Source organism: Neolamprologus multifasciatus, chromosome 16 (genome assembly GCF_963576455.1).
Source record: "Neolamprologus multifasciatus chromosome 16, fNeoMul1.2, whole genome shotgun sequence".
Classification (NCBI taxonomy): domain Eukaryota; kingdom Metazoa; phylum Chordata; class Actinopteri; order Cichliformes; family Cichlidae; genus Neolamprologus; species Neolamprologus multifasciatus.
In genome coordinates this window covers 1557147-1583262 of record NC_140454.1, presented here as the reverse complement: position 1 = coordinate 1583262, position 26116 = coordinate 1557147, and the positions used below count along the sequence as shown (strand labels likewise).

Here is a 26116-nt window from a genome sequence, read left to right as displayed (position 1 = left end):
TGGACAAAAACATTTTAAAGGAATCCCAGTGAAACGTTTCCAAAGACAGGACAGGACTGAGAAAAAGTACTGTTACCTGTTCCAGCCAGTTCACCAGCTAAGACTGTTAGCAGTTACATGAGGACGTGCATAGCTTCAGCCCAGTCTCCTGTTCGTCAGTGCCATCATCTTCACTACTGCTTTTCCTCTGTCGCCCCTGTTGCTCATCTTCACCTGCTCCACCATGCATCGTCACCTCTTTTGCACACTGTTGCTTTGGATGGTTGACCTCAGGTCTACTTCCACTGTCTCTGCTCCTTGTGTGTACACCTTCCTACCTGTCTTTGATTTCTTCTTTCTCCAGTGCATACCTCCACCTCTCCAGACCTTCTTCTACCTGCTCCCTACTCTTACTTCAGATCACAATGTCGTCTGCAAACATCAGAGTCCATGGACACTCCTGCCTGACCTCATCTAACAGACCATGTGTGTATCCATAGCGAACAAGAAGGCGCTTGATACGATCCCACCTCTGCCTTGAGCTCGTCTGTCACTCCTGCTGCACACCTCACCACTGGCTCACTGTCCTCCTATATCTAGTTCCTGCACCAGCCTCATGTACCTTGCAGTCGTGCAGGACCACAGTTCCCCTCCTGTCACCATCACATCCTTTCTCCACAAAGAGACAGCGTAACTCCTTCAGACCTTCTCCACATCTCCTTGTTGGTACACTTGCTTTACTCTCAGCATGAAGCTATACTGCTGCTCACTGTCACGTCTTAAGCAAGTCTTTCCCATTGTTGTCATCTTCATCCCCCTGTATTTACAACTGCTCTGTGCATCACCCTCGTCCATGATACCTGTACCACTGCACTTCTTTATTCCTCAGGCATTGTTCCCTCTTCTTAAAGTTCACCACAGCCATTTCAATCCTTTTTGCAAAATCCACCATAACCTGTCATTAAGCGTTCCTCTCCTTAAAACTGGTGTACAGGGATGTAGTATCCCCACACACCAGTATCGTCTCCCACCTTTCTCTCACTTTTGAGCTGTAGCAGAGCTGGTTGTAAATTTGCTTCATTACTGAAAGTGGGGGAGAGTTCAGTAACATCAGAATACATATTAAATGCCAGCCCGTGTGATAGCTTCTTGATCCACTGTACAAAAAGAGTCTCCTGCTCTGCTGGTCTCAGAGCATGAAGAACCCATTTACAGCTGTGATGGTGTCTGTTCCAGGAACACCGAGTGTCCAAACAAATGCACTGTGTTTCCAAAGCTCAAGTACCCAAAGCTCTACAAAGCATGAAGGACAAGTGCTTACAAACGTCTACAGATGAGCCCCTGCTCAAAAGAAACGGTTACTTATGAACAGACCTGCTGAAATGATTGAACTGCAGACTTTACTCACTTTTATTTAAAGGGTTTAAACAAAAATATATCTTTATCTGTTTCAGTTTTATTTTGACACAGATTTCTTTTCAGAACATAATTTTAAATAAGAGTATTGTTTTTGACATTTGGATCTATCCTTTGCCTAAAGTCCATGAACATCCCTTGAATTAAAGTTTCCACTTCCGTCACATCCACCGAGGCTACACAACAAAATGTGTCATTGTCCAATAACTTACCAACTAATTGTTCGATATATCTGCTGTGAACATGCTGCACGGTGAATGATGGGAACTCAGCATGACGCCACGACCACGCTGTTTCACTAAAACTCAAATGCTTGACAACAGAAGGTCCTACCAAGGATTCCCCTCACCGAACAGCTTGTTGATCTGATGAAATCCCTGCACCACCTGCTCCCACTGGGTGGCGCTCTAACTATTGCTGATAATGGGTACATCAATCTGTTCAGGGCGGGACTTTCATCGTGCCTGTGAAGTTTGGTAGATGCTGGACTAGATTTCTTTGAGTTATAGCAGTTTTATACTTCATTGCAAAACATCAACATTCACCATGCTGCTGTGGTCGCGCCGTTTGTTTTCAACCTAACCTAAGACCAAATCCTCAAAGCTTTCCTGGATAAATCTGAGGTTGCTGGGGGGAAGTGCCTTGAAACTGTACTCCAAAGTGTAAAACATGACATTTCCTGTTCCCACTAGGTGGCGCTGTAACCACTGTCAATTTTAACAACTGAAACGTGTTTGGGGCAGAGCCTTGTCACCTGTGAGAAGGTTGGTCCAGAATGAAGAATGTATGTGTGAATGACAGCAAATTAAAATTTCATGAATATGATCAAAATTTGCTTTTAATGAAAACTCAAAAGCACTGCAGTTTACCATGGCCCAGGTGTGTGTTAAGACTGCCCAGGTGTGTGTTAAGACTGCCCAGGTGTGTCGTTAAGACTGCCCAGGTGTGTGTTAAGGCTGCCCAGGTGTGTGTTAAGGCTGCCCAGGTGTGTGTTAAGGCTGCCCAGGTGTGTGTTAAGGCTGCCCAGGTGTGTGTTAAGGCTGCCCAGGTGTGTGTTAAGACTGCCCAGGTGTGTGTTAAGACTGCCCAGGTGTGTCGTTAAGACTTCCCAGGTGTGTGTTAAGACTGCCCAGGTGTGTGTTAAGGCTGCCCAGGTGTGTGTTAAGACTGCCCAGGTGTGTGTTAAGACTGCCCAGGTGTGTGTTAAGGCTGCCCAGGTGTGTCGTTTACATGAAACTCCAGCTGTGTCCCAATTCAGGGTCTGCACGCTTGAAGTACGCGCACTACGCGTACTACGTACGGTGTGTACTATAAGTACCAGAAGTGCGGAAGTGAGAGGCTTGTGAAATGGGACGGTCTAGCCTTCGTTGCGCTGTTCAGGTTGCCTAGCAACCATGATACTAACCGCGAGACACGTTACATACAGCTTTGTGTGACAGAAATGAAGGAGAAAGTTGTTTTGTTGGTCATTCATTTTTGTCATGACATCACTTTGATTAGTTGAGTATCTGAGGCTGAGACCACAGGACTGTAAAACATGATTGTTGGGCTTCATTTCTGTACTGAACAGTCATTTAAGATTAGCTAGTAAATAACAAATAGTTAATGTTGTTCACGAGACTAAAATCATCTCACTGTGGTAATGTAAATATAATATGGCCAATATTATAGTATTGTCAGATTATTATGATACACACACACATATATATAGGGTGTGTGTCGTTAAGACTGCCCAGGTGTGTGTTAAGACTGCCCAGGTGTGTGCCCAGGTGGGCAGTCAATTTGGTCCAGAATGAAGAATGTATGTGTGAATGACAGCAAATTAAAATTTCATGAATATGATCAAAATTTGCTTTTAATGAAAACTCAAAAGCACTGCAGTTTGTGTGTGTGTGTGTGTGTGTGTGTGTGTGTGTGTGTGTGTGTGTGTGTGTGTGTGTGTGTATACACACATAAAAAGTAAAAACTTTTTTTAATGGCTTAAAAATAAAATAATGCTATTAGATATAAAAACTTTTTAAAATAAACAATTAGTTATTTTTTTTGGGGGGGGGGAAGCAATGAGCTATGAACTAGCATATTTTGGATGAATATCATATTTTTTGATGAATATCATAATTTTATTAATATCATATTTTTTATGAATATCATATTTTTGTTACTTCCTTTATTACTTCCTAGGGTCACAAATCATTTTATTGGGGCCACAAATCACTCTGTTTGACACAAGGGGCCTAATATCCCTCCTTTGGTCGGTAGTTGGAGGGGACCGGTCTCTTCTTGGGGTCCTTGGGGATCAGGACCATCCGACCTTCGGTTAGCCATTCCGGGTGTCTCTCATCAACTAGCAGCTGGTTCATTTGTGCTACCAGACACTCGTGGAGTGCAGTCAGCTTCTTCAGCTAGTAGGTGTGAACCATGTCGGGGCCTGGTGCTGTCCAACGCTTCATACTAGAGACACAAACAAGATGGTGCAGTGGACACATGTGTGACTCTGTGATTAAAGCATCTTTCTTTCAGCTTAACGAGTGAACCGTCAGCTCGTTCAAACACACGTTAAAGTCCGTTTGGCTTGACACCACCGAACAGAGGCAGCAATATAACAGAGCTAACATTAACAGTGCAGTGAATCCTGCTTGTGCCGTGATATTCAGGACTGCAAACCGAGCAGCATCACTGACTTTCAGCTTGTTGTGTTTGTGGATATATGACTGACTTTAATTATCAAAAAAATCATCACATTCTCTGTAAGATTAAGGTCGACTAATATATATATATATTAGTCGACCTTAGTCGATATATATATATATATATATATATATATATATATATATATATATATATATATATATATATATATATATGTAGAGGCTTTAAAACCAAATTAACGCTGAAAGTACAAACATCACTAATGTCACACAACTTTGCCGACATGTGGTCAACAGCAATGTTTTAATGTTCTTTGTTATTAAACATTCACACATGAATCAGTGACGTCATATTCAGTACTTACTTTTGACAGTTCACTCTTGGCCGCTCCCTTCTGCCGTATTTTGCGGCAAAATTATCCACACCCACCGCCGCGCTATGAATTGTGGGATATATGGGACCACGAAGCGTGCACCGGACCACGCTTGATATTTGGGGAAATCGACGGCGCATTTGGAGTATGCGTTTGAAGTACACTTTGAATTGGCACAGCCGTCGTCGCGTGGCGGTGACGTAATCACACTCAAAACGCGTACTTGAAGCGTGCCGTCTCTGAATTGGGACACAGCCTCCGTCTGAGGGCTCAGTTTGTGAGGAGATACAATCCTACTGCGGCCCTGAGAGAAAAAACTGTTCATCACAGAGTTATTAGCAACTGACCGCAGCTTTAAGGTAAAACAATATATTTTTGTGGATTAGCTCAATGAAATACTTTTAATCAAATTTCATCAGAATTTCACTTGAATTTATTTAAAATTACATTTTGCTTGATCAGAGCATTTTTTATTTAATTATTATTAACAGGGTCTTAAAAAAATTTGCAAAGTAAAGTCAGAGAGATTTTAATTCTTCACGTTGTAATTATGTAACTATATATTCTATAATAAAACACTTGAGAATGAGAGAATTTGATTGGACGCTAGTGGTAAATCTTTTTTTTTTCTTCTTTTAACTTTATTTGAAATTATAGTGAACAGTCAGTCATTCCAGTTCAGTTTGTACAGTAAACATAGAGGGCAAATAAAAGTAACAATGTACAGTACAAAGAAATAAGAAGGATAAATAAATAAAGGAGAGGAAAAAAGGAGCGATGTGAGACTTCAGCTCATTCGTTAAACATTTCTGAATGAATTTCAATCAATGATAAACCTTTTTTAATTTAAGAGAGTTTAAGTAATATTCAATTTCAATCAAAAACAAATTAAATGAAGGGGTTGACTTTTGAAATATACATTTATTTATATGGAATTTCCCTAATAAGATATAAAGATGATAATGTTCTTTCCCTCGATTTTGATTTCGTACGTTGTTTTGCACAGTATATCATTGTCAAGCTCTCTCTAACTGTGATGGCGTCACATCCTGAGCTGCACCAGCAGGTTAACAAGCAAAAGGATGAAATCATGGAAAACAGAATAATGAAAATGAGCCACAAAATAATTATTTTCAAATTACTCAACGTAACAACTTAAACAATGACGCTATTAACGAGCATTGAGATGTATTAATTATTTCTTTCATAAATGATGTCATTATTTGATTGTCTGCCAACACTCTGTGATTGTTTTAATATTATATTATTTGAATCCTTTCCCTCTCTGTAGTCTTTCCATCTCTTTGTAGTAATATTGTGTCTCTGTCCCGTCACAGATGTTATCAACGTCCGCATAAACTCCCCGGCGTACATGAGTCTGACCCCTGTCCCACATTCAGCCTCCGCATAACCCTCCGCGTCTGCTTTGTGCGCTGATTGGACGCCGGGACTCGCTCGGGAACACGCTTGCGTGAACTCGCCGCGCTAGTGTTTCCAGGACTCTCCTATGTGCACGCGCACGTTTCCCACACGCATCCCCGCTGCCCAAACTGCATTTAAGGCGAATCCCGTGAAGCGCGCATCCGTTCGAAATTTGCATGGGGCGTACCCGCCAGTGGAATGCGCGCACCCGCTGTCCATCTCGTAACTGCTGTCCGGCCTAATTGGAGGACACTTCTGAGTAAATGGGAATACTGGGAGCGCGTCTTTGAGCTGCGGTTGGAAAGTGGAGCAGAGTGCGCACTGCTTTTCCTCAGGAGCAAAACTCCGCGTTGCTTTTTCACTCATAACAAGTTGATGTTTGCGCAGCTGAATGTTCTCATTTATGGCAGGTCGGATTCTTTATCGCATATTTTAATTTGACGATCCTGCTTTTCCAGCTGACGCGGAGGATAAAAGCAGAGTTTTTGTACATGTAGCGCAGAGACGGATCTCCAGAGGCTTCTGTAAGAGTCACAGCCATGTACGCAGGACGCAAGAGGAGAAAACCCGTCCAGCGAGTGTAAGTTTGAAGGCTTCCCTCCGTCTATTCGAACATCCACGTCACATTTATTGTGTTTGTAATTAAGAAGATCCGAAATGCATCGAAACAAATCGGTTTGCTGACGATGCTGAATCAGGTCGCTGGATGTTCAGTGCGGATTATCGCAGGCCTGCAGCTGTGGCCTCCTCCTTTAACACTATTTCTGTCTGTTAATAATAACGCAGCACTCGTGTGAATTATTGTACATGAATTATTTTTATTGTCCCAACGTTTTCCAGGCCTCGAGGCTTCCGGGACGACAGCTCGGCTATTTTCTGTCAAACGCCCTTCAAACAACCATCTGGGCCGTTTTTCCCCTTTCGTTTCCTTTCGCGGGGACATTTAGGATATCTTCGTTTTTTATATGTTGTTGTTGATTTAGTAAAACTCCGCTTCATTTAATTTCAAATCTTTTTGTAACAAGGCCTTTGGTAAGAGGCCCTAATCTTTTTTTAATCGCATTAACGCGACTCAAACACTCACCAACCTTTTTCAGTAAAAAATAAATCTTTTAAAATAAATTCCGAGCAGTCAGCGGCGTCACGGTCACAGCTTTAAACGCTCGGTCTCTGCTAAACTGTGGGAAACGGCACCGAGATGATCTGCAGCCTCCGCAGGCCTTTGTTCTGCTCGGATGTGACTCTGGGGAAAGCTGCGGGAGAATTATTTAAAAAGAAGAAGTCATATCAAAGAAGTTATATTTAAAATCGTTACATCTAATGCGCTGCTATAAAACCATTTCACCCCCACTTCCGGATTTCTCAGCTTTTCGCGTGTTTATCGAATAAATGTTAATATTAGACAAACCAGACTTGTTGTCAGGGTTAAACAGGCTGAATGTTTATCTGACTGCAGGATCCAGTTAATACAAAATGCAATTGTTCGGTGATGATTTCATGAATTAAGGGAAAGTAGCGAACCAACCGGCCCTGTGTGGAAAATGTAACCGTTCCCTGAACCAAGTGTTTGTGATAAGTGTGACTGCTTCACTTTGCTGTGGAGGAACTGTGGCCCATCCTCTTTGCAGAAGCAAATGATGAAAACACTGCGCACTTCTAGGTAGGGATGCAACGATACCAATATTTTCAAACCGATACGATACCGATACTTGGATCTGAGTACTTGCCGATACAGAGTACAAAAAACGATACTTCTACCACACACACACAAATGCAATGAATTGGAAGACAGGTTTTATTTTATTCTCTGCAGATAAAAAATAAAATCTTAATAAAAATGACCACAAAAAAAATTCAAGTGAAAAATAAGCACTTCTGTTAAATTATTGCAGAGTCTCCACATTGTAATTTAACAGAATATCACTGAACTATTGGCACTGTCTCGAGCTTTCAGAATAATAAATAAACACTTCTGTTTGGAATAAAATAAATACAAATTAGGTTTGAGAATAAAATAAACTTTTAAATTATTGCAGAGTGTCCAATTTCATATCGCAGCTCGAGTATGCTGAGAAGACGGTTCAATCCGTGGATTTTCTCTTGACATTTTTCTTCGCTTTTCCAAAACCTGAGTTAAAGTTGGCTGTTCCACACTGCTGACATTTTGTTTAGCCTAGCTACAGCAGCCTCCAGTTTCTCTTTTTTATCTGGAGCTGCCAGTCTCACTCGTCTAACCCTGTGCCTGTTTAGCGCGGGATGTCCCCCTAGTGGCCAATCTAAAAAACTACAACAGAAATGACAAGCCACCCTCTGATTAATGAAATAAGTTAGTATCGGTTCATGGTATTGGTTAACTTTTACGAGTATGAGTACACACACATTTTACAGTATCGGCCCCGATACCGATACCAGTATCGGTATCGGTGCATCCCTACTTCTAGGTTACTGTGGTTTTGCTGGTCAGGCCTAAGAACTGAAATGACTTTGACTCCCATGAATGTGACAGAACTCAAGTTCAGAAGCGGATCAGTGGGGCAGCATCATTCCTGAAAATGGCCTCAGTGTCAGTAAAGCTCCTAAACACAGCCTATAATTCTCCTCTTGCTGACACGTACTGTCACTACTGAGATGAGCTTAACTCTGAGAAAGATGACGCGTGACGATTCCACACAAACACATTTCCCGACTGAGCGACGCTGAATGTTTATCTGACTCGAGCGACTCAGAAAAGATCAAATCAGAGAGTGAATTTGAGTGAAAACAACAACGTGGTGCAGCACTGAACGGAGACGGCGAGAGGGAAAAAGACAAGCTGCTGTCTCTGACGTGCAGGACAAACAGATCTCCATCCATGCATGTGTTGTGATGTTAGGAGAGGTCGTTGTAGTTGTATTATACTCACGTTGTTGCCATGCTAGTGTGGAAACAACCAAGAAAATGTGAAACTTCAGCTTTGATTTGTTATAAATGTAGGCCGACAGGGAGGCCCACCCAGCACTGACGTTCAGAGCATGTGATTGGCTGCTCTTTTAATGCAAACTATAGAATATATGTAGTATATATACTGACAAGACCATCCGCAGGCATGTAGGATAAAGTACTCTTTACTTTGAGCTCTGTGATGTCTCACATCCGTCAGCCTACATTAGTACAACTTTCTTTCTTTGCATCTGGTTCATCATCCAGATTCTACTGAAGTCTGAAACCAGCAGTTAAAGCCGCGAATAAACACGTCGCTTGTAAGAAACGATTCAAATCTGATTGAACTGAAAGCTCGTTGGTTTCAGTCACAGCCAGATAGATTAAGATGGGTGTTGTTAAAGGATTACTTCACACAACAAATGCCGGTGTTACTGTGCAGGCTGGAAAACCATAGACCTACCTTCAATCACACCCTACTTTATCTTTCCGCTACAATATTATTTGCATGCTGTTGTCAGTAAAGCTCCAACACACCAAAAACACGTCACTTGTCATTTTGAAGGTGACGGCTTCAAGGTCACGTCTGTCACTCGTTTGGAAGCAGAGAAAAGTGGGTCTCAGGCTGCCTGCCTCCCACCACTTATTTCACCCATCGTCACTTTGCTTAGTTTAGGCTGAGGCTAAACTAATAGGCTCATTATTATCAGGAAGTCCTAAAAACTCCCTGAAAAGCCTTCAGCTAATCCAAAATGCTGCAGCAAGAGTCCTGACAGGGACTAGAAAGAGAGAGCAGATTTCTCCTGTTTTGACTTCCTGTTAAATCCAGAATTCAAAATCCTGCTCCTCACATACAAGGTCTTAAATAATCAGGCGCCATCTTATCTTAATGACCTTGTAGTACCATATCACCCTATTAGAGCACTTCGCTCTCGCTCTGCAGGCCTACTTGTTGTTCCTAGAGTATTTAAAAGTAGAATGGGAGGCAGAGCCTTCAGTTTTCAGGCCCCTCTTCTGTGGAACCAGCTTCCAGTTTGGATTCAGGAGACAGACACTATCTCTACTTTCAAGATTAGGCTTCAAACTTTCCTTTTTGCTAAAGCATATAGTTAGGGCTGGACCAGGTGACCCTGAATCCTCCCTTAGTTATGCTGCAATAGATGTAGGCTGCCGGGGATTCCCATGATGCACTGGGTGTTTCTTCTTCACTCACTATGTGTTAACAGACCTCTCTGCATTGAATCATATCTGTTATTAATCTCTGTCTCTCTTCCACAGCATGTCTTTATCCTGTCTTCCTTCTCTCACCCCAACCAATCACAGCAGATGGCCCCGCCCCTCCCTGAGCCTGGTTCTGCTGGAGGTTTCTTCCTGTTAAAAGGGAGTTTTTCCTTCCCACTGTCGCCAAAGTGCTGCTCATAGGGGGTCATATGATTGTTGGGTTTTTCTCTGTATCTATGAAGCGCCTTGAGGCGACTTTTGTTGTGATTTGGCGCTTTATAAATAAAACTGAATTGAAATGAGACAATAAACTGTCTTACTGCACTGTAAACATATGCAGGGTTTTTATGTCTTTATTATCTGTATTAAGCACATTTTACATCTGCTGTCAGAAAGAGTTTCCCGAGGTCTTGTTGGAGTGGTCGCTCTCTGCTGGTTATTGGAATGAAAGTCGATTTTTAAGGGACTTCTTTACTTGACCACACTTTTGAGACCCAGAGCAATGTCTGTCTTTGATACACAGCAAGTCTACACGTAAAAATAATACAGAAGACAGGCTGCATACATGAAGAACCAGATCTAATCTATCTACAGCAATACCAATGGTTCTTGTTTGCTTTCTAATCAGGGTGAAGCAACCGCCAACTGAGGGATCCAAGTCCAATCCATCTAAACGACATAGAGACAGGCTAAACGGGGAGCTGGAGCGGCTGGCCAGTCTGCTGCCGTTTCCTGAAGAGGTCACCGCCAGTCTGGATAAACTGTCCATCCTCCGCCTGAGTGTCAGCTACCTACGAGCCAAGAGTTTCTTCTCTGGTAAAGTTACCTGAAAGGTTTTTGGTGTTTCTCTATAAAACTTATGATTCCTAAACGGTTAGCGTAGCTCAGCGTAGGGATTGAACACTTGCCTTATTTGCCATATTTGGACCTTTGAATATCGACTTCCAGTGTAAAAGGTTCCTGATGCTATTACCAGAAACCGTCTGGGCCCTAAAACCACTGAAGCTGGTGGCTGTGGGAGAGACTACTGCAAGAAACTGATGGGTAGAATTTCATTCTCTCCTCTGTGGATTTCTTCCCATGAAAATGAGTCCAACTGCTGCTGTGTAAAGCTATGCAAAAAGACACATACACTAAATAACAACAATGTTCAGCTCTGCACAGAGTGAGATGTTCATCCATTCACAGATGGATATCGTATTAATCCTGTGCTGGATTAAAGACAGAGCCATAATATGCACTGCACAATGACAATAATGTGTATAATAGTCTGCACATTTGTAAACAGGTGAATATTTTGCAAAGTGCAGGATGAGCTGATGGAAATCTGTATGTATGGTAAAATCCTCTGATAAAACAGTAACAGATGAACTGGACTGATCAAAGATACAGTTGTTGTTTCACAGCTATAAAAAAAGTTAGAAACATGTGAAATGTCACTGGTGGATTTCTTGTAGTTAGACCTTTACTCAGCAACTGATGGTGAAAGGTTTGCAGAACAGCTTTGCACTTTGTTTGTTTGTTTGTTTGTTTGTTTTGGTGAAAATCCCTGGAGCTTGTTCCACTTCACTACATCACCACAACACCAAGGAATTAAGGCCAACTTCTGTGGAAACAGATAGTGTAGAATATTACTTAAATTGTAAAGAGGAGGGGGAATAAATATTAATATTTAAAAAATCAAAAATAGCATCTATTTAAGTTAGAACAGTAATATCCTCTTTGAAGGGTCTTTCACTCAGAACCAGTAGAGGAGACTGCTGTTTCTATCTGTACTCATGTCTTTTTGGTACTACAAAACCACGACTGGAGTTTGAACCAGGACCCTCTTGCTGTCTTAACCACTGCTTCCCTGTGAACCAATCAAGTTGTTGATGACATATGAACTCTGCTTCTGGGTCCAAACTACTCTGTGTTTATTAATTACCGCTGTTCATTTTAAAGCTCAGTTTTTAAACCCTTACGATGTAACTCCAGCCCATGCAGCCAGTGTTGCCAACTCCTCAGTAAGGAAAATCGCTATTGGCTGTCCTAAAAGTCGCTAGAGGTTGCTAAATGACGTCATCGCCTAATTTGCATAATTGGTCATGCTAATATAATTGTAACCTATGCTGTTGGAGAGAGAAATAACATCGTGGAAGAGACATAAAGTGAGTAAAAAACATTTTACCTAAACATTTAAAAAACATTTACTCACCTAAATGCATTTAGAATTTATTTAGAACTACAAATTAAATTTCTTTTAGCAATTATTGTTTTTTAATGTCACAATTCCAACCCTGCTCCTTTATCTGGGCTTCGACCGGCAAAAGTGACCCGAAATAGACACTCTGGTGGAGTTACTTTGTGTGTGTGTGTTTATAAGTAGTTTTAAACCTGATCCACAAAACAGCATAAGAGTAAAAGAAGAACTGACTGCGTTACAGCACCCGCTGCTTGTTGAGAGTAAAAGCGATATGCGCTTTCATGTCTTTTTTTAGCTAAAAAAAGAAAAAAAGTTTTTTAGAAAAAAAGTCGCTAGGGGGTCTGAAAACTCGCTAAATATAGCGACAAAGTCGCTAAGTTGGCAACACTGCCGCTGCTTGGTGAGAGTAAGAGCAAGCACGCCCTTTCACGTCAAAAAGTCGTCATAAATAAGTCTCCAATAACACCAGAAAAAGTCGCCAGATTTGTCGCTAGTCGCTTTTTAGAAAAAAAAGTCGCTAAATATAGCGACAAAGTCGCTAAGTTGGCAACACTGCATGCAGCAGTATATTAATGACTAACCTGGTATTGTGGATGGATTATCTCAGTTGTTCTCCTGACTGGAGTTTGGCCCATTTACAGCATCCTGCCATGCAATTGCATTTGTCTCTAACCATCAGGAACCCTCACATTAACTTTTATCGAGTGGAAAAGTGTTAGCGTTCATCCTCCAGCTTCACTGTGTTTACGCTAACATAGCTGTGTCGCTAGCCATCACGTAGCACATCATTATATACCAGCTAGTCCAACTTCAGTAACCCTACAAACGTCACTGCTGTTTAGTTTTCTGTCTTCATTTATGTTGGAAGTGATAACAGAGCTGTACATTTGAATTGTTTCAGAAATCTCTCAGTCAGAACATGCTATATCATGTTTAGGTGGAAGCTAGCAAGCTAACTTCCTGCTAACTTCTAACTCTGTTAAATGTAATAAATCCTATTTTCATGGATGCCTGGATGTTAAACTTCATTGTTACACCTGGTAAAGCAGCAACACTGATCATTTTATTAAAGATGAAAGAATTGACAGTTTGTGACTCTCAGTGATGTCGCCGTGTTCGTTTGACTTTGGGACCTGAAGCGGAGTTTGGACCTGAAAACGGCTAACGACGTCAGACTTAAAGACCAGATAGAAACAAACTGGAATTTGTTTTTACGTGTCTTTACTGTGAACAGAAAGCAGCAGCTGTTTTTAAATGTCCTCCGTTATTTTCAGCCATGATGATTGTGTCACAACAGTCAAGCTACTCTTTTGGTGTTGCCCAACAGTTTGCAGATCATCTCAGAGCACCACACGGACAAGAACCCACTGCCTTCTTCTGATGACTTCATCACAGCGACAGGCTCTCAATATTTCATTGAGACCCGTGTCTGTGTGACTTCACATATATGGGGATTAAGAACTGTGTTTGGTATGTGTTGCATGGCGTTCAGAATGAAGACGTTGTTATTTTAGGTGGCGATCTTGCGAGGTGAATGCTGCAATGCAGTGGCTCCCAAAACATGAATAATTGAGAGAAACCCTGGAGTTTAAAGAATTTATGAAATGGAGGCAGAGCAGTGTTTGTTTAAGGCAGCGTCGTTCTGAAATGGCTGTTTGGTAGAGACACACAGGTTACAGCTGTGGTGATTAGGGTTGTTTAAAGTGTTCACACAAATGCTTTGCTTAGTTTTGCCACGTGGCTGCACGCTAAGAAAAGAAAGCAAAGTGCTTTTCTTATATATTTCCTTATGTTCAGGAGCTACATTTAGTAAGATACAGAAGCATTTGGTATCTCAAGCTGTCACAGTGAATTATTGATCGTGGATCGCCGTAGCATTAGGTCAAAGTGTAGCCTATAGACAAAACCTCCTGTCTAACTGCATTAGCCTACTTCCTGGATAGTCTCTAAGTAATTAACAAGCTCAGGGCTCTTACATAAAGGAAGCAGCTCCAGTGCTCCAGGCTGCCTCTGCAGTCAGCTGTAATTTGCTGTAATATAATTACAATTCACTTGTCAGAAGCTTCCGAGGCTGGATGACCTGGACAGCATGGAGCTAGCAGCACTCTGGGAATGCTGCCACTTCTTCAGCACTCTGCTCCGCTTGGATGTTAAGAGGAACTCTTAAACACTAAGAGAGCTATGACTTCATTAAGTATTGTTTTTTTCAACATCAATAAGGTGTCTTTAAAAATCTCCTGAGAGCGGGCATTGAATGCATCACAGGAGCTGAACAAAGCTCCGACAGAGCCCGTTTAATCTGGCTGACGGCATTATCCGAGCCAGCTGCCATCTTTGTTATTGTCAGCAGCTACAATGGGCTCATTCAGTCTGAGGAGAGGTGAGTTAACGCTGCAAACACGTGGATCCCCCGCCCCCGTATCCTCAGCTATAAAATACACATTCACAGCTGCTGTCTGGCTTTTGGATCCAAGCACTGTTAGAGATGCTGAGTCAGCAGACGACCTGCTCGACCACCTGAGCTGCAGGTTCAGCTATTAGTCTGAGCTAACGTTTGAAAAAGTTCAGATCACGTGTTTCTAGCAGTCCTGCCACAGATGACGTGCAGCGTAGATGAAGTGATAAGATGAAATAAGACTTTATTGATCCCACAACGGGGAAATTTTTGCGTCACCTCAGCTCAGGTACAGAGGAAGGAAATCCAAAAAGTACAACCAATGAAAAAAAGTAAGATAACACACTATATACAGTGTTGGTGAGTAACGGAATACATGTACCGCCGTTACGTATTTAAAATACAAAATATGAGTAACTGTATTCCGTTACAGTTACCGTTTAAAAAGGTGGTATTTAGAATACAGTTACTTTGTTGAAATAAATGGATTACACGGCGGTACTTCCCTGTTTCATATTGTGGCGGGTCAGGACTGTTTGGGTTTTGTTTGACAGCTACGTTCTGTTGTTCCAGGCGGCGTTACGGTTACCATGGTTGCAGGGTGACGCTCTCTCTCTGCGTGTTTCCTTCTGTTGTTGTTGTGCTAAGCTAACAGGCAGAATGCTACAGGTATAGCTCTAAAGAATGTAGCATCATGGGCAGTGTAGTCCGTGCTGCAGGGAGAATGGACTGCCATACACGTTATGTGTCTGTGAGCGAGGGAGGGAGAAAAAGGAAAAGTACGAGCTGTCATCGAGCAGAAACGGGAGCTGGAAGCATGTAAATATAATAATAACCACTGCAGCCAAGAAGAGAGCCTGACGAGCCCAGTTGTAAGTAAGCTATTAAGACTCGACTGTACACCGTGTTCGTGTTTTCCTCTGAAACAATAAGTTCCGTTGGAGCAGCCTTTCAACGCCTCTCTCTGTCTCTGCTAGCAAAGTTGACCCAGACAACAAAGTAAAGCTAGTTTTCAGCTACGAGCCGACACAGAACCCACCGTATTAGCCAGAGGTCCCTTTACTACGGTTCGGAGCCGCGGACCTTCAGTAACAGTAATAAATCACAGCAATAGTACATTCATGTAGTTGTAAACAGCATGATAATATATTAAGTAATCCAAAGTATTCAGAATACGTTACTCTCATTGAGTAACGTAACAGAATACGTTACAGAATACATTTTGGGGCATGTAATCTGTAATCTGTAATGGAATACATTTTAAAAGTAACCTTCCCAACACTGTATTCATATACATACATATATACCTGCACATGTCCGTACACATGGAAGCATTATGCATGAAGTGGTGACCGTGGATGTTCACAGTGTCCAGTGAGTCATGACATCGTGATTGAGGAGTTCCTTCCTGCAGCGAGGGTGTTTCAGTCTCTGACTAAAGGAGCTGCTCAGCCCACTCACAGACTCATGCAGTGGGTGATGTGGGTTGTTCATGATGGATGTCAGCTTTACTAACATCCAACAACAGCTTTACTAAAATGCATGACATGCCTTTTAGTGTTGCAGGCAAAAACGTGACTGGAAGTTTGGGCAGTGGAGCAAACTCACTTTGCCACTTTTGATTTGGATTTTTTAGGTTTCTGTGATATAGAAAAGAACAAGCATAAATGTCTCACAAGCTTCAAACACTTTAAATAAATCACATGTATGCCAGGAGTCACTGTTAGTCGAGCTCCAAGCTGATCCCAGGATGTGGAAATGATGTAAATTTTATAACTATGGTCCTCAAATGGCTAGAGCACACATTTAACCCTGCTCTACATATAGTGCAGCACAGTAGGTGTGACCATAGCAGCTGTTTTATTCATTTATCCATTTGTTGTTTGGATAAATTGTTAGATCAGCTGTGCCTTGGAGGCGACTGCTGCTGTGTTTACAACAAACAGAAGCTTGATAAGATTGTAGATGACAGAACTGAGGCAATAAAGACGCCTCTGGGTTTCTTAGAAACGTCTGTGCCTGCAGCCGGGCGCTCTGTCCTTCTTCCTCTTCCTGTCCCCGTTAACTGACCCAGTGTCCTGGAAGCAGTTTTTTAAAGACAGGAAGCCAACCTGATTTCACTCCAGTGTTGCTGAGTCGTCCCCTCCATGTTTGGACCTGTAGTGAACCACAGACATGATTATTGTTGTTATTATTAACATTAATAATCCTGTTATTGTATCCATAGCTGGGTATTTGTTGGTCAGATAAGCTGCGGCTCTGGGAACACGCTATTTAATTTTAGTGGATTTTATTTGTAAATGAACAAATATGAATAATGTTCATAAAGAGAGCAAAGCATGAAACTTGTCGTGATGATAAGGTCAAAGACGTTCAGGGTCTTCCTGTGGATTCCTCTGATATTGTATCAAAATGAGCTATGAGGCTGCAAATATCTGCAGTTTGTAGCCCAGAACTGCTGCTCCGGGATTTGTTCTGTAAGCTGTGTGACCATTCCCAAAGTCTTGTGACAGGTCATGATGCCTGTTTCACTGCGCACTGCTTCCCCCTCCTTCCTGTAGGTCATCTCTCGGACCACAGATGAAAGGTAGAGCTGTGGGATCAGCAGTGGGCCGGCCCTTAATGACAGCTCTTCCTCCCTCTGCCAGCCTCATCCTCTGTCCTTTTCCTACTTGGCTTAAGCCCATCCCCCAGCCCTGCTAATGCCAGGACGGCTGTCGATGCAAAGCAAAGGATGGTTTGGTTGTTTGCACAGAGAAGCACAGAGGTGTGGTTGTATTGTAATTACTGCACATTTATACAAGCTTAACTGACCTTACAGATGAATATCAGAGCAGAAAATTGTGCATTACTTAAAATGTCAAACTCATGGGAACTTTATTGTTATGATAACTTATAACCTTATTTGTGTAGCGCTTTATAAAGTGCGTGTTATTGTCAATTATAGCCAAAAATGTGGTGAAATATTAATATGTACTAATCAAAATGAACGACAGCTGCAGGGATGTCGTTTCAAAGGTTTGGTGCTGCAAACTCAAGAACGTGGATTTGAAGTGAAGCAGTGGAGTCGTCAGTAGTCTCTAACGGGATAACTAGAGAAGCTGGATGTAAGAAGGATTTGGGCTTTATGTGTGATTAATAAAAATATTTAAATTAGGTAAAAATTTCACGAGAAGCCAGTGAAGCGAAGCAGGAATAGAGAAGATGTGAGTTTTTACTGGTTTTTGTCAGCAGCCAAACTCCCGAGCTGTGGCCGGTTAGTGGGTCATGTAAACAAGTCCAGTGGACTTGTTTATGTCTGATGTTTATGGATTAGCCTGTGTAAAAGCTGTGACAGGGCCTTTCAGGCAGGGAATTCAATCAATTTCAACTCTGTAGATTTTTATTTATTATATAAAAAGATAATCCCCCACTCGCCCCTGCGGGCGGTCTATCCTTCAAGCTCGGGTCCTCTACCAGAGGTCTGGGAGCTTGAGGGTCCTGCAGTATCTTAGCTGTTGCTAGGACTGCGCTCTTCTGGACAGAGATCTCCGATGTTGTTCCCGGGGTCTGCTGGAGCCACTCGCCTAGCTTGGGAGTCACCGCATCTAGTGCTCTGATTACCGCTGGGACCACCGTTACCTGGTGGTAGGTGGTTCGATTCCTGACTCCCCCAGTCTGCATGCCAAATATCCTTGGGCAAGACCAAGGATAACTAACCCCAACTTGCCCTCCGATGTGTCCATCAGAGTGTGAATGTGTGTGAATGTTGTTTAGTTGCACTTGAGTTTAGAAGTGCTTGTATGAGTGTGATTGGGTGAGTGAGGCATGTTGTACACAGCGCTTTGAGTACTCCAGGAGAGTAGAAAAGCACTATATAAGAATCAATCCATTTACTTCACCAAGGGCTCAGAGAAGAACCCTTGGTACTTTTCTAGCTCATTTGGAATTTCTTAAATGATCCTGAGGGTTATGGAACAAAACAGTCAAGTGAAAGACCCAACAAATATTTCACCGGCACTGAGCCAGAGGATCCAATCGGCTGTCTGTCGAGACACTGGACAACCTCGACCCAAATTAAGGCCATTACTGGTGCCAACTGCAGCCCCATAACCATCAGGAGGCATCTGAGACTGAAGGGCTTCAAAAACAAAAAGCGTCTTCAAAGGCCGCGTCTCCTTGAACGCCACAGATATGACCGTTTGAACCAAACATGAGAAACTGAAAGGCAGAAGAAAGTTTTATTCTCTGATGAGAATAAATGTAACCTTGATGGTCCTGATGGTTTCCAACATCACTGGAATGACAAGCAGATCCCACCACCTTCTCTGAGCCGTTGGTATTTCTCCAGCTTCTTGTGTTCCTTCAGTTTATCAGCTAATGCTAATATGCCAGCTGGGTGAGGGGTCAGCGTTGTTAGGAGGGGTCAGCTATACTGACCTCTTGAAATCCTTCATAAAGGGCCATCTACGGTTCATATGTTCAGCTGCGAGCTTGTCTGCTGTCACTGTTGGCACTGAAACTGTTACAAATGTGTATCCAACTTCAGAGTCGTTTTTATATCCGTTTCTTACAGCAGTAAGTCATCAAGACGTTTCACATTAGTTTTCCTCAGCCAGGGTGCTCACACAGTAGAATGTACAACCACAGCTCATCCACATAGTTGCACCTCCTGTATGTAATGTGCACTTCATCTAATTTTAATAACTGGATTAGAAAATTATTAAACTCAAATGTGTTTTCTTTGTCTTGGGTAGACTCTGACAGACTCATTCCTTGTTCCTCCTGTTTCTATTTTTATTTTGGTTTGAGTCTTTTTTTAATTAATTAAAAAAGAAAATGTAGAGTTTAAGAAGAGTGAGACCAGCTCAAGGCGCTGTCATATGTGCAAACGCTCACGAACCTTTAGTTTGCAGCTTCCCGTCTGCGTTTTGTACACCAACACATTACAATAAAAGCTGCCTGCAGAGCCGGCAGAGAGAGCGCCAAGTATGAGGGAGTGCCTGATTTTCAGGGTCAGTGCTTGTTTGTCAGGTTTAATCTATCAGTTACTGGGCCAGATACATTTGGCCAGTGCTGACATGGGGCCCACTGATGGGATCAAGCACTCTGCTTCCACCACAGTAGTTTAGCAGCAGCAGTGTTCATACAGTGCTCCCACATTAATAATTTCTTTGTGAAATAAAGTACATCAAAGTTTAACGCTCCAAAGTCATTTTATGTGAACTTCAAGCAACGAGTCCTGGTGATGTTCCCACAGCTTCCCACGTTCAAGTAGCCACATTGAAGCGTCAGGTAACCAGGTGTGCTCTGAAGAAGGGCTTCTGTGAAAGGAGTCGAGTGTAGCTGCATCTGTAGGGTGAAAACTGGTCACAGCGGCAGGTTAATGGGAGTAAAAGGTTGTAGATAAATTGCTTATTTGAAAACAGGTGAGGTTAATAAAGTGGTGGACATGATCAAATGTGTTTCTAATAAATATATTGTAAGTTCATAAGAAAAGAGAGAAAGGTGGTGAAAAGCTGTAGTTGACCTGACAACCTTCAACTTCCCACTAAGCCAGGGGTTCCCAAAGTGGGGGGCACACCCCCTAGGGGGCGCGCAGAGCCATTGCAGGGAGGGGGTGTGGTATAAATAAAAAAGGATGCTTAGACGCTGCTGGCATAATGGACAAATGCAAAAAACACAAAGCAGGGGACGAAGCATCGGCAAATATTCTTCCACACCAACTTCTTTCTAAGCCAAAGAAAATATGATGAAACTTAGCATTCTCATTCCCAACGTGTAATACTGATGATTTGTCACGTGTGTCTCATATTAACACGAAAGGTCCCTTCAGTGTCCTGATGATATGCTTTGGATTCTCAGAATTCAGCTTGTGGCGGTAACACGCTCCAGCATGAACTCCAGCCCTCGCCTTATACTGTTTCATGATCAGAACATAAAACACATTTACATGTATGTGTAACGTGTCGGGATGAGAACGTGTCGGGATGAGAACGTGTCGGGATGTGACGTGTCGGGATGTGACGTGTCGGGATGTGACGTGTCGGGATGTGACGTGTCGGGTTGTGACGTGTTGGGTTGTGACGTGTCGGGTTGTGACGTGTTGGGATGTGACGTGTCGGGTTGTGATGTGTCGGGTTGTGACGTGTTGGGTTGTGACGTGTTGGGATGTGACGTGTCGGGATGAGAACGTGTCGGGATGTGACGTGTTGGGTTGTGACGTGTCGGGTTGTGACGTGTTGGGTTGTGACGTGTTGGGATGTGACGTGTCGGGATGTGACGTGTCGGGTTGTGACGTGTCGGGATGTGACGTGTCGGGTTGTGACGTGTTGGGATGTGACGTGTCGGGTTGTGACGTGTTGGGATGTGACGTGTCGGGATGTGACGTGTCGGGTTGTGACGTGTTGGGATGTGACGTGTCGGGTTGTGATGTGTCGGGTTGTGACGTGTTGGGTTGTGACGTGTTGGGATGTGACGTGTCGGGATGAGAACGTGTCGGGATGTGACGTGTCGGGATGAGAACGTGTCGGGATGTGACGTGTTGGGTTGTGACGTGTCGGGTTGTGACGTGTTGGGTTGTGACGTGTTGGGATGTGACGTGTCGGGATGTGACGTGTCGGGATGTGATGTGTCGGGATGTGACGTGTTGGGTTGTGACGTGTTGGGATGTGACGTGTCGGGATGAGAACGTGTCGGGATGTGACGTGTCGGGATGAGAACGTGTCGGGATGTGACGTGTTGGGTTGTGACGTGTCGGGTTGTGACGTGTTGGGTTGTGACGTGTTGGGATGTGACGTGTCGGGATGTGACGTGTCGGGATGTGATGTGTCGGGATGTGACGTGTTGGGTTGTGACGTGTTGGGATGTGACGTGTCGGGATGAGAACGTGTCGGGATGTGACGTGTCGGGTTGTGACGTGTTGGGATGTGACGTGTCGGGTTGTGACGTGTTGGGATGTGACGTGTCGGGTTGTGACGTGTTGGGATGTGACGTGTCGGGATGTGACGTGTCGGGTTGTGACGTGTTGGGATGTGACGTGTCGGGTTGTGATGTGTCGGGTTGTGACGTGTTGGGTTGTGACGTGTTGGGATGTGACGTGTCGGGATGAGAACGTGTCGGGATGTGACGTGTCGGGATGAGAACGTGTCGGGATGTGACGTGTCGGGATGTGACGTGTTGGGATGTGACGTGTCGGGTTGTGATGTGTCGGGTTGTGACGTGTTGGGTTGTGACGTGTTGGGATGTGACGTGTCGGGATGAGAACGTGTCGGGATGTGACGTGTTGGGTTGTGACGTGTCGGGATGTGACGTGTCGGGTTGTGATGTGTCGGGTTGTGACGTGTTGGGATGTGACGTGTCGGGATGTGACGTGTCGGGTTGTGACGTGTTGGGATGTGACGTGTCGGGTTGTGATGTGTCGGGTTGTGACGTGTTGGGTTGTGACGTGTTGGGATGTGACGTGTCGGGATGTGACGTGTCGGGTTGTGACGTGTTGGGTTGTGACGTGTTGGGATGTGACGTGTCGGGATGTGACGTGTCGGGTTGTGACGTGTTGGGATGTGACGTGTCGGGTTGTGATGTGTCGGGTTGTGACGTGTTGGGTTGTGACGTGTTGGGATGTGACGTGTCGGGATGAGAACGTGTCGGGATGTGACGTGTCGGGATGAGAACGTGTCGGGATGTGACGTGTCGGGTTGTGACGTGTTGGGTTGTGACGTGTTGGGATGTGACGTGTCGGGATGTGACGTTTTGGGATGTGACGTGTCGGGATGAGAACATGTCGGGATGTGACGTGTCGGGATGAGAACGTGTCGGGATGAGAACGTGTTGGGTTGTGACGTGTCGGGATGTGACGTGTCGGGATGAGAACATGTTGGGATGAGAACATGTTGGGATGTGACGTGTCGGGATGAGAACGTGTCGGGATGAGAACGTGTCGGGATGAGAACGTGTTGGGATGAGAACATGTTGGGATGTGACGTGTCGGGATGAGAACGTGTCGGGATGAGAACGTGTCGGGATGAGAACTTGTCGGGTTGTGACGTGTCGGGATGAGAACGTGTCGGGATGAGAACGTGTTGGGATGAGAACATGTCGGGATGTGACGTGTCGGGATGCGACGTGTCGGGATGAGAACGTGTTGGGATGAGAACATGTCGGGATGTGACGTGTCGGGATGCGACGTGTCGGGATGAGAACGTGTCGGGATGAGAACGTGTTGGGATGAGAACATGTCGGGATGTGACGTGTCGGGATGCGACGTGTCGGGATGAGAACGTGTCGGGATGAGAACGTGTCGGGATGTGACGTGTCGGGATGTGACGTGTCGGGATGAGAACGTGTTGGGATGCGACGTGTCGGGATGTGACGTGTTGTGATGTGATGTGTTGCCTTTGGCTTCACCTGCACAACGATGAGAAGGAATTTGTCGTCTTTCTTCTGTTTTAAAGTAAAAACAGTCTATTTTAGCTCAAAAGCTCTGAACCTGAGGAAACTGCTCATTGCATAGAAACTGCATGAAGTGATTTGTTCGTGTGTTTCCTGCTTTTAATGTAGAGAAACTAACAGCAGTGCTGTGCAAACATCACAAGACTGAAGCATGTGTGTTTCTCTCTGCAGTTGCCTTTAACAATCGAAATGGAGCAAAGGATGGTCACAATAAAACAGGAGGAACAAATACCAAGATCCCCGAGGGTGAGCTTCTGCTGCAGGTCAGTTATGAACCACCAAAAGCACCACGACTACAACAGAGCAGCCCTTTGTCATCACTGACCATGTACAACAAAACTGTGACGCCTTTGTCTATAGTTATAATTTATTAATTAGTCAAACATGTTGTGTTTAGTGTTAGTTTGCTGTTAGGATTCAGTTCCAGGGATTCCCAGCTGGGAGCATCATGCAGAATCTGGGACTCAGTGATGAGACTTTGACATTTTACTCTTTTCACGTGACTGCATTAAAACTGCTGCATCGCTCTTCTAACCAAAGGTTCTGCTGCTGTAGTTCCACGTCTGACAAAAGTCTCAGTGTTGTTCAAATGTGTTTGACTTCATCTGTGCATGAATAATACGAATAGCTTCTTTATACTTAAAAATACCTGAATTTTTAAAACCACACTTGTATAAACGGATTAACACAAATAAAATGAATAAACACAAATGAGGTGACCTGGAGAGTGTGATAGGATAATCTGATAGAAATGCTGTTACGGGATATTTTCTGGAATTTCAGGTAGAAATTATTGATCAATTTGACTTCTAACAGAAAAATAAGAGCTTTGTGCCATCTGTGCTGCGCGTGTGACCGAGGAGCTTTTCGGGATCGGCTGCAGTCTTTGATTTTCTGGTCCACTTCCTTCCAATGTGCATCACACTGGCATTCCAGGAGAGTTGAGGAAAAAGGCTCCTTTCTCCAACATGTTCAGACTTCTTTCACATGATAACTGTACGTTTCCCCAAACTGTTCAAAGCGAGAAATGAAAGGTTTGTAGATGAGTCAGGAGGCGGCTGCTCCTCATGCTCCTGATCCTCAGAATAAGCGAGGAGATGAACAGTGATGGTTTGTCTCCAAAGGAAGAGGCTTCATAAAAGGAGCTCTTGTATGAAGCCTCTTCCTTTGCTGTTCTTCACATCAGATGGTTGTGAATTATAGAGGAGCCAATCAATTATTCAAACTGAGAGAATGGAGGAAATATGGCAGAATTTAGTAATTGTGCTACTTTTCCTTTTAGGTAATGTTAATAATGAACACAGTGAAGGTTCACACAACAGCTCAGACAACACAGGACACAGGCTGACTGCTTTTAGTCTGGAAACCAAGAAGTAAACAGATGATGCCTGAAGTAAACAGCTCGGAGGTTAATGATACCATGAGGTGCTGACTGGTTTGATTTTGGATGATTCAGAAAGAGTTCAGACACTGAACTGTTTGTGTCGCCCAGTTTCACTGGCTGTTCATGCTCCCTGAAGGAAGCAGATCATGGGAGTGCATCAGCGCTGTGCTATCAGAGAGGACACGCAACAGTCACTCCTCCAGGAGTGTGTGTTTGTGCGTGTGTGTGACTGAACCAGTACTGATGTAGAGAGGCGAACATGAACGTTAAATCTGAACGACTGTGGTAGAAAAAGTTCTTGTGTGAGTGGGAGAATGAGGCATGTTGTATAAAGTACTGCTCGAGTAGAAAAGCAGTATCTAGGACACATCATCAGGACACTGAAGGTTGTGGTTTGGGGGGCCAAACCACAACCTCAGATCCACGTTTATTCCACCTCCCACTGTCTGACAAAAATGCTGTTAGATGGAAATGAACGAAAAGGGAAAAATAGAACATATTGTTGTACCTGTTGTTCGTCAGTGCATATCCTCTAGTTAAAGCCACATCGTTATGATTCTGTTGGCTGATGACAGTCAGATCCTGCAGCCTCAGCACACGGATGAAAGCAAAGTGATGAACCGTGTCTGTGCATCTGCTTTAACAGGCTCTCAATGGATTCATCCTGGTTATCACTGCCAGTGGGACCATCTTCTACTCCTCTCACACCATTCAGGACTATCTGGGCTTCCATCAGGTATCCGTCTGTTTCTCACTCTTTTTCATCCATTAACTGTCATTCCTCACTAATGAGACCCAGAAGCCAGAGTAGCTCAGCATTTAGGGAGGCGACAGGTTCTGTCAGTGTGACGTGGTGGCATTAAGTAGGTCCTGGGTTCAAAGATTTATTCGATATTTTTATATTGTATTGAAATACAAAAGTAGTAATTTTACAGGTGTTAGAGGCTCTGCTTCATCAGCTGATAAATGCATTGCTTGCGTGCAACAACTGGCGGGAGCAACACGGGGGTCTGCGTCGATCCGTTAGTATAGTCCCTGCATGCTAGGGTCACAGGCTCAGACAGCTGCAGAAAGACCTATTTATAGCTTGGCCTTTTGTAGAAACCAGCGGCCACAACAGCGTCCTGCAGTGCACAGCACGTCTCTGCACCACCGCTCGCACAGTGCTACGTCCAGCTTTGAAGCACTATGTACAGGTGGAGCTTGCACCATTATTGTATCTAATAGTAGAACTTCTGTGACAATAAAAATGTATAAAAATGCATCTGTGGGATATAATCAGGGGTCTATATTATAGAAAACAAGGAACTGTTTAAAAGAAGTGCTGTGGGACTTCCCGTTGAGCTTTGATGGAGTAGGACGCGAGTCTGGGAGCTCCCGGTTTGTGGATTGTTTTGTTGAGAAGTTTTATTCGGGCCGGCGTAAAATGGCAGCGAAAAATGTTAAAACCCGCAGTACTATTCAAACACAACTGAGGCCTAGTTTGCAAACCGCGACCACACCCTCGAGTCAGCCGTCGTCTCCCCCTCGTACCAAGCTAATACTGGTATTGAAGCTCTCAAGGTCGAGTTGCTGCTTTGCTGAGGAAAGATATCGCCGACATCTTTAAAAAGGAACTTCAGGATACTCTGGGTGATGCTTTGTCTACCGTTAAGTTCGACCTGCAGCTGGCGATCGATAAAGCTGCCAATGACTCTACCATGTCTGAGCTAAAAGGTACAGTCGAGGAGATGGAGCACGCAC

At 43.8% G+C, this 26116-nt stretch overlaps 1 protein-coding gene and 1 long non-coding RNA gene across 4 annotated transcripts in view; both read left to right on the top strand.

The window, feature by feature from the left end:
* The first annotated feature begins 5665 nt into the window (after positions 1 to 5665).
* LOC146499959 (aryl hydrocarbon receptor-like) overlaps positions 5666 to 26116 on the top strand; it is a 44337-nt gene continuing 23886 nt past the window's right edge. Inside the window, exons 1-4 of one of the 3 annotated variants that reach the window (XM_085136091.1) lie at positions 5666 to 6419; positions 10608 to 10795; positions 23161 to 23252; positions 25020 to 25109. In XM_085136091.1, coding sequence (XP_084992217.1) covers positions 6379 to 6419; positions 10608 to 10795; positions 23161 to 23252; positions 25020 to 25109 — 411 coding nt within the window. In that variant the 5' untranslated portion in view covers positions 5666 to 6378. The remainder of the gene's footprint in view (positions 6420 to 10607; positions 10796 to 23160; positions 23253 to 25019; positions 25110 to 26116) is intronic. The other 2 variants (XM_085136090.1, XM_085136089.1) reach the window with 2 other exon arrangements.
* LOC146499960 (uncharacterized) lies at positions 12182 to 19135 on the top strand. The gene is made up of 2 exons (XR_014869908.1): positions 12182 to 17517; positions 17556 to 19135. It is a non-coding gene; the product is annotated as an uncharacterized LOC146499960 (long non-coding RNA).